General features: G+C 45.5%; 2 protein-coding genes across 2 annotated transcripts; one reads left to right on the forward strand and one right to left on the reverse strand.

The window, feature by feature from the left end:
* The first annotated feature begins 6,338 nt into the window (after positions 1 to 6,338).
* LOC4325688 (protein SAR DEFICIENT 1) lies at positions 6,339 to 8,839 on the forward strand. The gene is made up of 7 exons (XM_015769934.3): positions 6,339 to 6,581; positions 6,677 to 6,752; positions 6,854 to 6,906; positions 6,998 to 7,485; positions 7,581 to 7,741; positions 7,832 to 8,129; positions 8,217 to 8,839. The coding sequence occupies exons 1-7, from the start codon at positions 6,496 to 6,498 to the stop codon at positions 8,369 to 8,371; spliced, it is 1,317 nt and encodes a 438-aa protein (XP_015625420.1). The 5' UTR covers positions 6,339 to 6,495; the 3' UTR covers positions 8,372 to 8,839.
* Positions 8,840 to 10,313: 1,474 nt separating this feature from the next.
* LOC4325689 (endo-1,4-beta-xylanase 3) lies at positions 10,314 to 13,376 on the reverse strand. Its single transcript, XM_015786160.3, has 3 exons — positions 13,251 to 13,376; positions 12,087 to 12,668; positions 10,314 to 11,682 (listed from the first exon to the last, which is right to left on the reverse strand). Exons 1-3 carry the CDS (start codon positions 13,263 to 13,265, stop codon positions 10,576 to 10,578), a joined length of 1,704 nt encoding a protein of 567 aa, XP_015641646.1. The 5' UTR covers positions 13,266 to 13,376; the 3' UTR covers positions 10,314 to 10,575.
* Positions 13,377 to 14,220: the final 844 nt, after the last annotated feature.

The following is a 14,220-nucleotide window of genomic DNA, read 5'->3' on the forward strand; positions in this document are numbered from 1 at the left end:
TTTGAATTGATACAAACAATAGAAATATATAAAAATATATAAGTCATGTACTAAAATTATTTTTTCGGTGCTTTGATCACGTGTCTCGGCTTGAAGGTCTGTGCGGATTGTTTGACTCGATGAGTAAAAGCCTTAGGATTGCTTGAAGGAACTTCATGAGTAAAATCCTCAATGTGTGCTCTCCATTTCTAGAGATTACCATGTTATTAGTGGGATAAAAAGAGAGATAAGTAGGCATAAAACTTATCCAATGTAGGAAATAATAAAAAAAACAAAGCTATAGAAAAAGGCACAATACACATCCATACTAACTTTCATGTTTTTATATTATGTATGTTTATAGTACACTATATGTATATATTAGTTTTCACTACTACATAAATTTTAATAGGAAACACCCTTAAATGTGCCAGTTTAACTAAAACCGGCATGCATATAAGGCTTTCCCTGTCCTTTTAATTCGTCATATGGATCTAAAATTTAAAACCGACACATATAACCCACTATAAGTTTGTTTTTTTTAGAAAAACGACACCAATAATATTTCTAACATCTAGGGGATATAAGTGTCGGTTTTTTTTAAAAAAAACAACTGACACTTTAGGATGCTGAGCCGAGCCAAGAGCCAGTTGGGCCAGGTGTGGAGCACGAGAAAGAAGAGAAAAACAAATATTTTAAGTCTCGTGACTCTCATCCTTATCCTCTTTGTCCTCCCGCCTTGTTTCCTTCCCTCTGCACTTCTCTCTCCGCACCTCTCTCCCATCTTTCAACACAGCGGTGGTAGATGTGGCTCCTCGACATGGCGGCAGCACGGTGGCCATGCAGTGGCGGGCACGTCTCCTCAGCATTGTGGTGGCCACTAGCACAACGACGCAGCAGAGGCCGGGTCTCCCTGGCGCAGCGGCGGATGCCATATCCGAAGCAGTAGATTTTGATTGGATTAATCTGGGCATCTCATGTACTTGATTATTTTGTGATGATTTTGATTGGATTGGGATTTAGTTTTGTGTTAGATTTGTGATGCATCGAGTCTTATTTTTTTTCATTCCTATAACCTTAAAGGTGCTAGTTTCTAAACAAACACTCTTAATTCTTCACATCAACCTGTAAGGTGTCGATTGGGAAATGCGATAACTATGCCAGGTTTCCAATCGACATCTATGTTTATGTCGTAGTGTTTTGATGAAGAATTAAGTCAAGTGACCACTAACCAATAAACAGCAAAAACATTTTAAGATAAAAATACATATCAGTTCAAGTGGGCTGTGCTTGTACCTAAGCGTATCTGGTCAAACCCAAGAAACAAAATTTAATCGGTTACACATAGACCATACGTAGCAGGCGTATCTTGCTTGTACAGCACGCCGAGCCATCCATCAGACGTGCCGAGTGTTTGGTTACACATGTCGCCGTCGATCCTACACATGATTTGGACAATCTGAGATAGGTTAAATTCACGCACTTTACGGTCGCAAAAGCTCCCAACTTTATATCTTTGTTTCGCTGTCATTAGAGTACAGGTGTAGCACTGAAAGTACCTGCAGCCACATGTTGCTCACACTGCCGTGGCTGCTCGGCAGTTATTTCTCCCCAATTGAAAAATGGTGTACTTCTGAGTTGCTTGCCAATGGCATCATATCATATGGACTAACCTATCTGTATATTGAAAGCGACAACTAATTTGGAAGATAGTATTAAGCAGACATGGCCTATTGCCCTGCTTTATAACTTGCCATGTTTACCTTCCGTTTTCGAAGTTAAAACCGCTCCCAACCAAAATCCAACAAAACCGATCAAAATTTCATACATAAACAAGCTAAAAACAATATATTTTCATAAACCTCCAACCATCATCTGTGAACCCTGGAACTTACTAGCATTTTGGGGACGGTGGTCTATATATAAGTTGATCATGCCACTTGACCGAAGTAATGAAAAATAATTTTAATGGACATAAATTAAAAAACCTCCCCAAATTAGTTTCAAATTAGGTTTTAAAATTCAAAATTACGCAGTAAAATTAACTGGTGGATCACAGCGTTGAAGTTAAATGCTCCCGGTGCCTGCATTGCATCTGAATGTTTCGGTACTTGCGTGGGACTGAGGTGGTGGTTGCTGCATGGACAGCAATGGCGGCTTGCTGATTTTGTTCGCCGCAGGTGAGTCTCTATCGCTCAGTACTGCGTTTGGAGTGAGTGCGAGAAACTTCTTTGCAGTATTCACCATGAGTCATTAAGAAAAGTTTAACCCTTTAGTAGCAAGTCCTAATCATAGATTAGTAACCGAGCAAAGTAGTGTTTGCTTTACTACTGGCTACTGAATATTGAGCTTAAGCATACCGGGGGAATCAAGCCGTACTAACAGTACATCAAATTATGGCTGGCTACCTGTAAAGTTCAGAAAACAGGCATCAGAAAAATGGTTGTGAAATAGTATTTTGTTAGTTTAGAGGAGTATAATTAATAGTACTAGAGGATATGATTGTATTTCTCTGTATTTTTCAGTAGTGAAAACTTTACCTATATCTGAAGTGGCACATAAGTATTCAAGAACTACTCATTTCAAAATTTTGTATTTTAGAACGGAGGAAGTAACATTCATCGGTTCATCTTCGCCCTAATAGTATTCAATGAAGACGGTCTTGGGCTCTTGGCAAACAGAAGGGTCACTGAAGTACTGAACACTAGCTTCAGACCAAGACCGCTGTACCCTGCTTAGGCTTCATAATTTAATCCTACCAAATTTGCGTCCTTGCCAAATTGTTAAATGTTATCTTAAGATGACCTTAGCGTTCTCTGAAGTATCCAGATTCCTGAATTCCTCTTCTTGTTTAAATTGACCAAAAAAGCATGAGAGTTTGAATGCCTTTTTCTTGTCCTTTTTGTTGGATGGATGCGCACCTTTGAGATACCTACTTCACTAGTTTGTTTGTTTTTAATGGTGTTAGCCAAATGGTCATATTTGAGACACGAATTTTCCCCTGATTAGTTCTTGAGAAAAAGCCCAAACGTCTAATGAACCTTAAATCTAGAAATTCTCCTAACAACATATAATTTGTGGATAATACTTCTATACCTGTGTTATTCATGATTAAAAAGACATTGCTAACAAATAAACTAGGATGAAAAAATTCTAAAAGTAATTTAAAAATTAAGCTTTAAAATTAAAATTTTTACAGCGGCTTGTGAGCTGAAAGACAGACGATAGGAAGCATTCCATATGTCGCTTTTTTGCTGTTAAATGTTATCTTAAGATGACCTTAGCGTTCTCTGAAGTATCCAGATTCCTGAATTCCTCTTCTTGTTTAAATTGACCAAAAAAGCATGAGAGTTTGAATGCCTTTTTCTTGTCCTTTTTGTTGGATGGATGCGCACCTTTGAGATACCTACTTCACTAGTTTGTTTGTTTTTAATGGTGTTAGCCAAATGGTCATATTTGAGACACGAATTTTCCCCTGATTAGTTCTTGAGAAAAAGCTCAAACGTCTAATGAACCTTAAATCTAGAAATTCTCCTAACAACATATAATTTGTGGATAATACTTCTATACCTGTGTTATTCATGATTAAAAAGACATTGCTAACAAATAAACTAGGATGAAAAAATTCTAAAAGTAATTTAAAAATTAAGCTTTAAAATTAAAATTTTTACAGCGGCTTGTGAGCTGAAAGACAGACGATAGGAAGCATTCCATATGTCGCTTTTTTGCTGTTAAGTCATTTTGGATATATTTTTTTTGGACAATCATTTTGGATTTATGAATCTAACAAAACAAACAAGAGGGAAGATGTGCACACCAATGAAAATGATAGATGCCCATCAAGTCTACACGCGTCGTAAGACTGACATGGAGATTCTGAGCAAGACAGCGATCGGCATATGAGCATGGCTGCAATTTAAACTACCCCCCCCCCCCCCCCCCACCGATGAAAACGACTTTGTCACATGAATAAATCCAAACCGCAGATATGTTCACTATATGCATCCATATATTAATTTAAGAAAGAAATTGTTTAAAACTTTGGCACGATGCATTTATATATGTGATCATTTTTCAGATCTTGACTAGAGGGATATTACAAGTCTCGGTACGCGTTTTCATGACAGGAGCACCTTGGCTCTTAGATCTTCTGTTCGTTAAGAAAATATGGTTTGCTCAACAATGCCATTAACACAGACAAAATCCAAAGTTTCAGTTTTGTCACATTGGTATAGCATACTAATTGCTCCCTTCATCACTCCACAAAATTTCAAATCTAAACTCGATTTACAAATTTAGAAACCTAAATGATTTCCAACCTAAACATAGCTCACATTCGTTGGCTATGGTTAATAACGTAGAAAATAAACGAGACAACTAACAAAATTTTATGGTAGGATTTTTATATTTTTCACTATTGAAAAGCCAAATCTGTAAAAAAGATAACGACGAAAAAACAACTAGAATCATTTAAAATTTATAATTTTAGCTGTGGATCATAAACCAGCAAGCAAACAAATGATGGTTTCATCATCAAATTGATCAAGTGCAGGGCAGCACAACTGATGAACTGATGGCCAACCACACCGCGGGCTACAAAGTGGGGATCTCTAATTTCACAGCGTTAGTACGTGACTACGTGCTAACTATCTTGAGATTTGGAGCATTTGGCCCAAGTCAAGGTCTTTTCCTACGTGTAACGCGTACTCCCATGCCAATCAGCCGCCGATGCGCCATGGCAAGTAACCGCGTGGCCCACCATGCAGGTTACTACTTGTACTGATTTCATTTTTATTCTGGTCTTTCTCGAGGACTTGTATTTTATACTACCAGCAAACTACTAAAATCATTGTTGTTTAGTTAAATCCATCTTGAGAGAGAGAGAGAGAGAGAGAGGTCCATCTCTGCGATTGTCATGGCTACAGGTCTAGTCATGCTTCCAAGTTCCAACTGTAGCGTAGACTGGAGTGTTATTTTTTTTAATTAGATGATGAAGTGTTGTTTGGGGTTGTACTTGCAATGGGCTAGTTGCATTAACAAAAGACATTTCAAAGATCAAAGAGTGATCGAGATACTAAAATGGCGGTTAAAACGCGTCTTTCATGCGCCACTTGCATCACCAGAATATGAGGAAGATGCCTACCACGACATGCTTGTTCTAGATTTCAGAAATTTAAACCAAATCTCAGTATTTGATCACTATCCCTCTTTAGCACAAGTTGACACAACCACACAGCAATGATGATGGATTATGGAATATTCAGATTGTAGAGTTAGTACTCCAAATGAGTACTAACATGCTTCACTAGATCATGTTATTGCTTAAAACATGCTTTATTTTTAATGGTCATTTGTGATTCAACGGTTCAGGCATATCATACCACCGGTAGTAGTTGCATGTAGATGGAGCAGACTTTTGTGAGGCTGTCAGTTACTCCATCTTTGTCTGTTGACAAGACCATCAGTTAGTTTAGTTAAATCGGTAGCAGATCCAGAATATGCCATAATGAACCTTAATTGAAAACACTTGTTAATTTACCAGGAAATGGGTCCTGCTTCAGGAGCAGCATTTTTTGTCAACTGCTCTAGCCGAAATTCCACCTCCAAATTCAAAAGTTTTCTTGCTTGGACACCTTCTTGACAATTTACCAGTTTTGGTGTTTGTGTGCTTGGACTCATGTTTGTTATTGTCCATTTTAAATGTCGACTACATCAGCCCCTGTAATCGCCAAATTTTCAACTCTGTTTAGAGAGACAGACAGTTTGCTTCTCTGTATCACAGAAATAAGGTTCATGTATATGCAGATGTACAAATGTAGGAGTACAATGCAAGTAGCGAACAGTTTACACAAAGAGAAACATTTGTTTACCAATCATTACGATGGTTTCTTATCATATTCAACACCCAAATCCCATCGTTCTTGTATTCTCCACTAGTCTTGGGTCATCCATTCTTCAGACAGTTTTGTCAGAAAAGCAACAAAGCTAAGAACAAATACTAATGCAATCCAGAGACAAATTTAATTTTCCTAGAATCATCAATAAAAGTACATTAGGAATCCTGTTCTTTCTGTACTGTCTACATGACGGCGGACGGCCGCCTGTCACATAATCTTTCGGCGCCGGAGAGGAGCGAGACGACGACGCGACGACGGGAGAGCGACGTTGACCTCTGCGAGCCCATGACATGGCACCATTACATCACTCTCTCTCTCTCGCTCGCTCGCTACTCCAGACTGAAGCAACCTCCTTCGTCTCGCCTTCCCGGAATCTTCCTCCCAACTTCCATCCTCTCACTGTTCGAACCGCCATTGCGGCTGCAGTATAAATCGAGCCGTCCGCACACTGCAACTCCTCCTACGCAAACCACCCCAACCTGCACAACCTCTCCTCACCGAACCAAAATCTCACAGCTTCGCTTCTCTCTCGCCTCCCGAAGAAAATAGCTAGAGAAAAAATTCGCGGATCAAGAAGGAAAAAGAAAAGGAACACTTGAGCTTGTTTGGACTGACAACAATGGCGGCGAAGCGGCTTCACGACGGCTACGGACAGGAGGACCAGCCCGACGACAAGCGTGTGCGCCGCATGCCGTCCTTCTCGACGTGAGCTAGCTTTCTTCTCCTTCGCTATTGCTCTGCTTGTGATCGTTCAAGGGGAGATTGGTTCTAATTAACATGTGTTTGCTTTTCGATTCCAGGGTGATCCGTGAGGCCTTGATGGTGAAGCAGATGCAGACTCTGTTCGTCGCACTGGAGCCACTTCTCCGTAGAGTGGTAAGCAGGCAGGAGATGATCGATTTGCAGTTGCACAGAGCTTGTTCCAACTGTTCTTGGATTGCAGTGTGCTAATTGCTCTGTTTCTTTGTTACTTGCAGGTGCAGGAGGAGCTCCAGGCAGGTCTCGTGCGCAGCCCGCGTTACATCGAGAGGTGAGAATTCACAACGAAATCCGCAAGAACAGCGTCGAACAGCAGCAAGAAATCCGAATGATGTATAACATTGTTTGATCTGTATTGTCAGGATGTCGCCTGAGACGCCGCCGGCTCAGCCGCCGATGTGGAAGCTGGCGTTCCGGTTCAAGCCGCAGCTCCCGATCTTCACCGGGAGCAAGATCGAGGACGTGAACGGCAACCCACTGGAGATCATCCTCGTCGACGTCGACACCGGCGCGCCGGCGACGATCTCGCAGCCTCTGCGCGTCGAGGTCGTCCCGGTCCTGGGCGACTTCCCGCCGGACGACCGCGAGCACTGGACGGCGGAGGAGTTCCAGCAGAGGGGCATCGTGAAGGAGCGCTCCGGCAAGCGCCCGCTCCTCACCGGCGACGTCAGCCTCACCATGCGCGACGGCTGCGTCGTCGTGAACGAGCTCCAGTTCACGGACAACTCCTCCTGGGTTCGCTGCCGCAGGTTCCGCATCGGCGTCCGCGTCGTGCCGGGCAGCTACGACGGCCCAAGAATAGGCGAGGCCATGACCGAGCCCTTCGTCGTCAGAGACCACCGCGGCGAACGTACGTTTCGTCAGAGACCATCACGAGTTCACCACACTACATCTCTCTCCTCTTCTCTGAATTGTTTCCCTGACGATTTGGCGTGTGATTTGCAGTGTACAGGAAGCACTACCCTCCCGTTCTTGGCGACGATGTCTGGAGGCTTGAGAAGATTGGCAAGGAGGGTGCCTTCCACAGGAAGCTGACGCAGCACAACGTCAGGAACGTGCAGGAGTTCTTGCGGCTGCTCACGGTTAAGCCGGACGAGCTGCGCGCTGTAAGCTTCCACCGCATTTGATCTCGCAAATCACAATGCTTCTCCAACGCATGGGTGGATTCTGAACATTGCTCTGTTCTTTGTGTTCAGATCATGGGCGACGGCATGACCGATCGCATGTGGGAGGTGACGACGAGCCACGCCAAGAAGTGCGTCCCCGGCGACAAGGTGTACATGTACAGCACGCAGCACGGCACCGTCTACGTCAACTCCATCTTCGAGCTCGTGAAGGTCGAGCTCGCCGGCGTGGAGTACCAGCTGCACCAGCTGAACAGGGGTCAGAAGGCGTTCGTGCATCAGCTGCTGCTGGCGGCGTACGAGCAGCGAAACAACCTCCAAGAGGCCGACGCCATGGCGCTCCACTGCAACGACGTTCCTCTGCTGCAGAGTAAGTATCGGTTACTACAGATTTGCTCAACATCGAGCGTTAGTTTCGCAGTGTTCTCATCTGTTCTTGTGCTTGAACAATCTGCAGATGCAGCGGAGATAACTATCCCGGCGCTTGGAGACACGCAGCTGTGGATTCAGAACAGTCTCAACAGCCAAGAAATCGACTTCCAGGTCGACGAGATCCCCCAAGCTAACTTTGCGCTTCAGTGGACTGGCCAAATGTACAACATTTCAGGCTAAGAACAGTCACTGATGAACAGTAACTAAGGCTGGGGACTTTAAAAGGTTTCAGAAATAGGGTGTACATTGTCTTTTCAAGTTCGCGTCTGTATAACTGTGTTCAAGTGACACGAAGGTTAAGGGTAGGTGAACAACAGCTTGAGCGGCCCTCACTGTCTCGCAGAGAATGTGGCCAATTTGGCCAGCATCGGCGAGAGCAAGAAGAGGCGAGCAAGTTAATTCTTTGGTTTAATTGGTATCCTTTGTTGCAGTTTTTCTTCTTCGTGTTTAGTCAAGTAGTAGTGTTCTTCTCCCAAAGGTTGCATTGTTAATGTTGGGGTGTCGCAACATGGAGAAGGAGAACATGTATGATGATAATGCAGAACCTGTAAGAGCAAACCGGTCGTTCTGCGATGTTAACATTTTGCTGAAGTTTTTGTGTCTGTAACATCAAGTCCCAGTAAATAAATAACTCATTTTTTTTTTGTACACAGAGTCCACTTTGTCTTCAGATTTCTTTAGCAGTGGTGCCTGAAGCCTGAAACTGAAACACAAGCTTGACTTGCATTGCATATCTGAATCTCTTTATTTCCCCGTTTCTGAACTTAGCTTGGCATGCACATGCATAGTTTCAGTGGGTGATATACGGGGAAAAATGAACGAAACGTCTAAAACCAAAATTAATGTATGAATAAAAAAATATACCAGTATTATTAACGGTTCAAAATCTAATACTGTAAAATAGACTTACGATGAAAGAAACCACAACTCCAACTAGTTTCAAAATTTAAACTGTAACTCTAAAATTAAGTTTCAAAATTAAAATATTGATTACAATTGACAGGTCTTTGTTTTTTTTTAAAAAAAAGTTTACAATTGGCAGGTGAAAGGTAACTGTGGGGCCATCCTCTATTCCTGACCCGCCCAAAGCCCCACAAACAACAAACAATTTGGAGCAAGAAAGACTGGGTGCCAGGCGAGTAGGCGACGTGGCCTGAGAAGTCAAGTCAAGAGATAGAGAGAGAGAGAGATAGTTTGCGCGTTAAACATCAGACGTGGGCGCAAAACTGTACTGCGACAAGCAACCCTAGGAAATGAAAGCAGAGGGCAGAGCAAACTCCGGGATCTCTTCCCAACTCCGGGATTCAACAAAAGCAAACCGCGTTGCACTCTTTTTTTCTTCTTCTTTTGTTTTTTTGGCGATTGACTATACACTAGAGGACGAGGAGGAGCATAAGTAAGTCAATTGTTGTTATCTAAAACACATATTGTTCCAATTATCTTCACAATGTATCGTAGCCGATTTTTGACCGTCGGATATTTGGATCTATATCCGGCTCCTCCTTATCCTACAATTAATTAGGTATTAGCAAAAAGTTTTTTAAAAATGATTAATATGCTTTTTATAACAACTTTTCTATAGATTTTTTTTTAAAAAAATGTAGAAGTACACGTATGAAACCGTTCAAAAAAAAGTACACGTATGGAAAACAATAGAGTAGACGCTGGGAAACTGTACCATAGAATACACCCGAATCCTCGATCTTCAGTTCATCAGATCACCCACGGCCAATAATCCGGCAATTTCCTACTTTTCTGGGCTTTATCTAAACCTGATTGTCATCCCTCGAAAACGTAATTGTGCAAAAAAAAAATATTATCTTTGATGTCGATCAAATGGTGAAAAATATCGATTGGGATTACGCTAAAAGCGATAAGTATGCATTATTTATCTTTAGCAATTTTGTTATGCTTAATAGGCCGGCTCTATCAGGTCAGTTCAGATTGAAGGGACGTGCAGGCCCAGAGAAAAGTATCCAACCTCAAGGCCCGAACTTCCGATATCTCCACTGCACTGGGCCGCTCAAAGCCCAGTTCAATTTAGCACATGAAAACCCACAAAAGTAACAACAGAACGGGCCGAAATCGGTATGCTCATGCATGATCATATACACACGAGACATGGTACTTTAAATTGGTCGTTTATTTACTGCAAATCTGTAGGTAGCAAATACAAATCCAATACCCTCTTTTACGGTTTAAATTACCACACACGGACACGCCAAGGCCCTATAATCACAACATAAAACAACATCACATCTCTTCTGATCGATCTAAAAAATAATCCCAATCCCAATATAATCCGTATATATGCAATGCACTTAACCGTTCTATGTACTACACGTATGAACGTATGAATCCCCCCCGATGATGGAGTTGGCTGGCTAGAGATCCATGTCGAGCACGAGTGGGCCATCTCCCTTGCCGACGTCGAACTGCTGGTACTTCATCTCGCCGGCGCCGGTGGTGAGCTGCACGACGTACTTGCCGTGGAACCCCCTGAACTTGAAGTGGCCGCTGCCGTCGACCTGCCCCCGCGCGTGCGACGTCCACTCCTGCCGGAGACCCACGTAGCGGTGGCCGGCCTCGTTGAGCTTCCCGTCGGCGTCGACGAGGTGCGCGTGGGAGCGCCACATGTTGCCCTGCATGAACCCCCACAGCATGATCCCCTCCACCGCCGGGTGCGCGAACGCCTCCCGGAGCACGATCTCCAGGTCGTCGGCGCGCACCGCCTCGTCCGCCGCCGACACGTCCAGCTCCGTGATCCACACGGGGAGACCCGTGACGGCGAGCCTGTCCAGCGCGTCGCAGATCACGTCGCCCACCGGGTGCGTCACGTGGCCCTGCACGCCGATGCCGCCCACCGCCGCGCCGCGCTTCTGCAGGTCGGTGACCAGCTCCACGTACCGCTCCGGCGTCGCGTTCGGGTCGTTGGCGCTCTCCACGTTGTAGTCGTTGACGAACAGCGCCGGCGACGGGTCCATCTGCGCCGTCTCCCGGAACATGCGCGCGTTGATGTCGTCGCCCAGCCTCTGCTGGAAGAAGGCGCCGTGGAGCATCTCGTTGTTCACCTCGTAGTGCGGGAACCTGCCGCCGTACCGCGTCACGAGGCTGCGGAGGCGGCCCTCCACGGCGGCGCGGAGCTGATCGCCGTTGAGCGCGCGGACCCACGGCTGCACGACGTTCTCGACGGCCCAGAAGATGCAGTGGCCGCGCACGGGCTTGCCGTGGCGGTCGCAGAAGGCGATGAGCTCGTCGGCGTCGGAGTAGCTGACCTGCCCCTGCACCGCCTCGGTGTAGTACCACTTGAGCTCGTTCTCGAGCACCGCCCAGTCGAAGTGCTTGGTGAAGAAGTCCACGAACGCCGGGTTCTGGATCGCCGTCTTGTTGATGCACGCGCCGATGGGGAAGCTGTTCTCCACCTGCACCACGCGGATCGCCGTGCCGCCCGTTCGCCGCCCCAGCTTGAGCACCACATCACGCTTGCGCACCTATGTAGTAGTTTTTGCAGAAATTTCGAGTGTTATGATATTTTGTTACTATATTGGGAGAAAGAAATTCGTGTATGATTGGGTGGATCTTTGATTAGATGGGGTGAAAATTTTTGTGCTTGAGTGAGTGTGAAGCAAATGAAGCAAAGTGTAATGTTTTCCTTTCATTTTACAATGTTCCTATGCAAATTTTATGGTCATTTGCTCAACGCAATGATCATGTACGTGAATTGTCATGTGGGCCATTGCTTTTGCATGCGCTTGAGTGCAACGTACTACTCACTTTTTGTTGAGGCAGTTCATAGCTCGTCATGTTGCTTATGTCATTCATGTGATCACGTTGCGTAGTGCTAGATTTTTTTTTATGTAAAAAGTGCTATAGATTATAGTTATGTTTTTCATACCTTGTCAGTTTTCTTCCTGAGGTGCCTGAGCCTCGCGATCTTGTTCACGGCGAATACCTGCAGGTCCATCACCTTGAGATCCACCCCGGCCGGCGGTCCATGGACGAACACCTTGGCGCAGCGCGGCGGCTCGTCGTCGTCCACCCGGAAAGAGCCCATGATCTCGCCCCATTTCCCCGCTTCCGCCACGACCACGCCGCCGCCGACCGGGCGACCGTCGTCCGTGCAAACCTCGACGCGCACGGCGTGGCAGCACCCGTCCGCCGCCCCCGCGCCCTGCAGGCCGACCCACCCGGCCACGCGGTACGTGACTTTGGCCGCCGGCGCGCGCGAGAGCTCCCGGCAGAGGCCGTCCCTCTCGCCGGCACGGTGCGCCGCCAGCACGTACCGCCCGCTGGGCCTCGGCCTGGGCTCGTCGGCGTCGTCTTCCGTAGCGGACAGAGGATGCGGCGGTGGCGTCTCCGGCGCCGGGTCGTCGTGCACGGACAGTGTGCAGGAGCCAGACGGGGTCCAGCCGGCCACTGCCAGGCCGCCGCCATCCTCGCAGTGCTCGACATGGTTCATGACCAAGTGCGTTGTCTCCTGCGGGCGCCAACAACACATGGTGTACACTAGTGTCAGAGAAAGACACATGTCGCGGAACACCATTCAGAGATTGCTGGCGCGAAATGGGTGTGGTTGAAGAAGAAATCCTATAGCAGTTCGATATGGGTGACGCACTGGCTAGCTTATTGTCACTTGTCAGGATCAGACAGCTAATTTATGTGAGACATCTGTAACGAGCTACTCCAGCTCGTGTAGTTTTGCTTGGCTTTAAAGCAGAGAATTGGAATGCACCTACAAGGGCATAACTACTCTGAATTCTCAAGAGAATTGGAATGCACCTACAATGCACCTACTTTTGTGCCATGAATTCACAAGACCATTGAAGTTGCAATAAAGTTTTAATTTTCAGGTTGCCAGAGTCCCAGAGAAGAACTAAACAACAAGCAGGTTTGCCAGTGAGCTCTCAGCTCTGGCAGTAATATTGCAAACTTTGCCACCAACCACTGTAAGAATTGGTGTGTTACAATCTAGTAGAGAGCAGTCAGACATGGTAATTAAGCTCTAATTAAGCTGAGTAGCTGACAGTTGAGAACTTGCAAAGCTGAGAGCATCACATACCTCGGTGAACGCCATATGGACCGAAGGAGTGCGAGGGGAAAACTCTGAATCTGCAGCAAGTCTCAGCTAGCGTTTGTGCTTTTGGCTGCTGGGTTCCGGTGGCAAGTGAGACCGACTGTGTGAGAGATGAGACGCACGCAGGCGGGCAATTTATAAGGCTGCGTAGCTGCCGGTTTGGTCGGCAATCACACATCCATCGCGACACAGCGGAAAGGCAGAGTCACTAGCCAAAAACCGGTGTTTCATACAGCAGAGACTACTAAAACCAAGCTTAGCTACCTAACTCATATCTTTCTCCTATCTTTTGTACAAAACTGAAGATTGGGCAATGCAGATTAGTCGTCACACTGGACCGTACAAGTCGCTGACGAGTGGGGCCCGATTGTCTCGGATGATTAGTCGAGAAGATACCGTAGGTAATTCGGTCACTCTGATAAATTAGCTTCTTATTAATCTGTCATGGTAATGATCACTAGCAACATCCAAGCGTCTCCGGATCCTGACACTTTTCTTGGCTTTGGGAGGAGTAAAAGTGGATCAATCCTTCGGTCGTTGGTGGGACAATTGCATTTTATTATATTTTGCATGGATCGTTAACCTAAAGCTAAAAATGAAAGCCTGTCCATGGAAGAAAAAAAAAACAGAGATGTCCTCCTGATGGGCATGTACTTTCAACAGACAATCTTCTCGTCTCTGCTAGTACGACTCGTACTAGACAAACGTCGATGTGAACTGCAAAAGATTTCTACTAGCTTTTTTGTGAAAAAAAATGTGAACTGCATGTTTCACCATTGGAGTAGTGCTACTTGCAGCCGTCCCAACTGGATCTGTCTAGCTTTTCGGTGAACGAAGTTACAAGCCATAGCCATGGCGTCAAGCTACGAGAATCGGCCGACGCAAGATCGTGACACGTCTAGAAGAGCAGATCAGAATACAGCATATGCATATGGTTGCATCTCGTGTTCCAGAC

The sequence above is a fragment of the Oryza sativa genome, chromosome 1 (genome assembly GCF_034140825.1).
Source record: "Oryza sativa Japonica Group chromosome 1, ASM3414082v1".
Lineage (NCBI taxonomy): Eukaryota > Viridiplantae > Streptophyta > Magnoliopsida > Poales > Poaceae > Oryza > Oryza sativa.

What these genes read in the sequence shown, in the direction of transcription:
- LOC4325688 (XM_015769934.3), top strand. Translation starts at nt 6,496, where the DNA reads ATGGCGGCGAAGCGGCTTCACGACGGCTACGGACAGGAGGACCAGCCC. An exon ending in AGCCACTTCTCCGTAGAGTG is followed by an intron (nt 6,753 to 6,853) that starts GTAAGCAGGCAG and finishes TGTTACTTGCAG; the next exon opens with GTGCAGGAGGAGCTCCAGGC. An exon ending in CAGAGACCACCGCGGCGAAC is followed by an intron (nt 7,486 to 7,580) that starts GTACGTTTCGTC and finishes TGTGATTTGCAG; the next exon opens with TGTACAGGAAGCACTACCCT.
- LOC4325689 (XM_015786160.3), bottom strand. An exon ending in TCAGGAAGAAAACTGACAAG is followed by an intron (nt 11,683 to 12,086) that starts GTATGAAAAACA and finishes ACTACTACATAG; the next exon opens with GTGCGCAAGCGTGATGTGGT.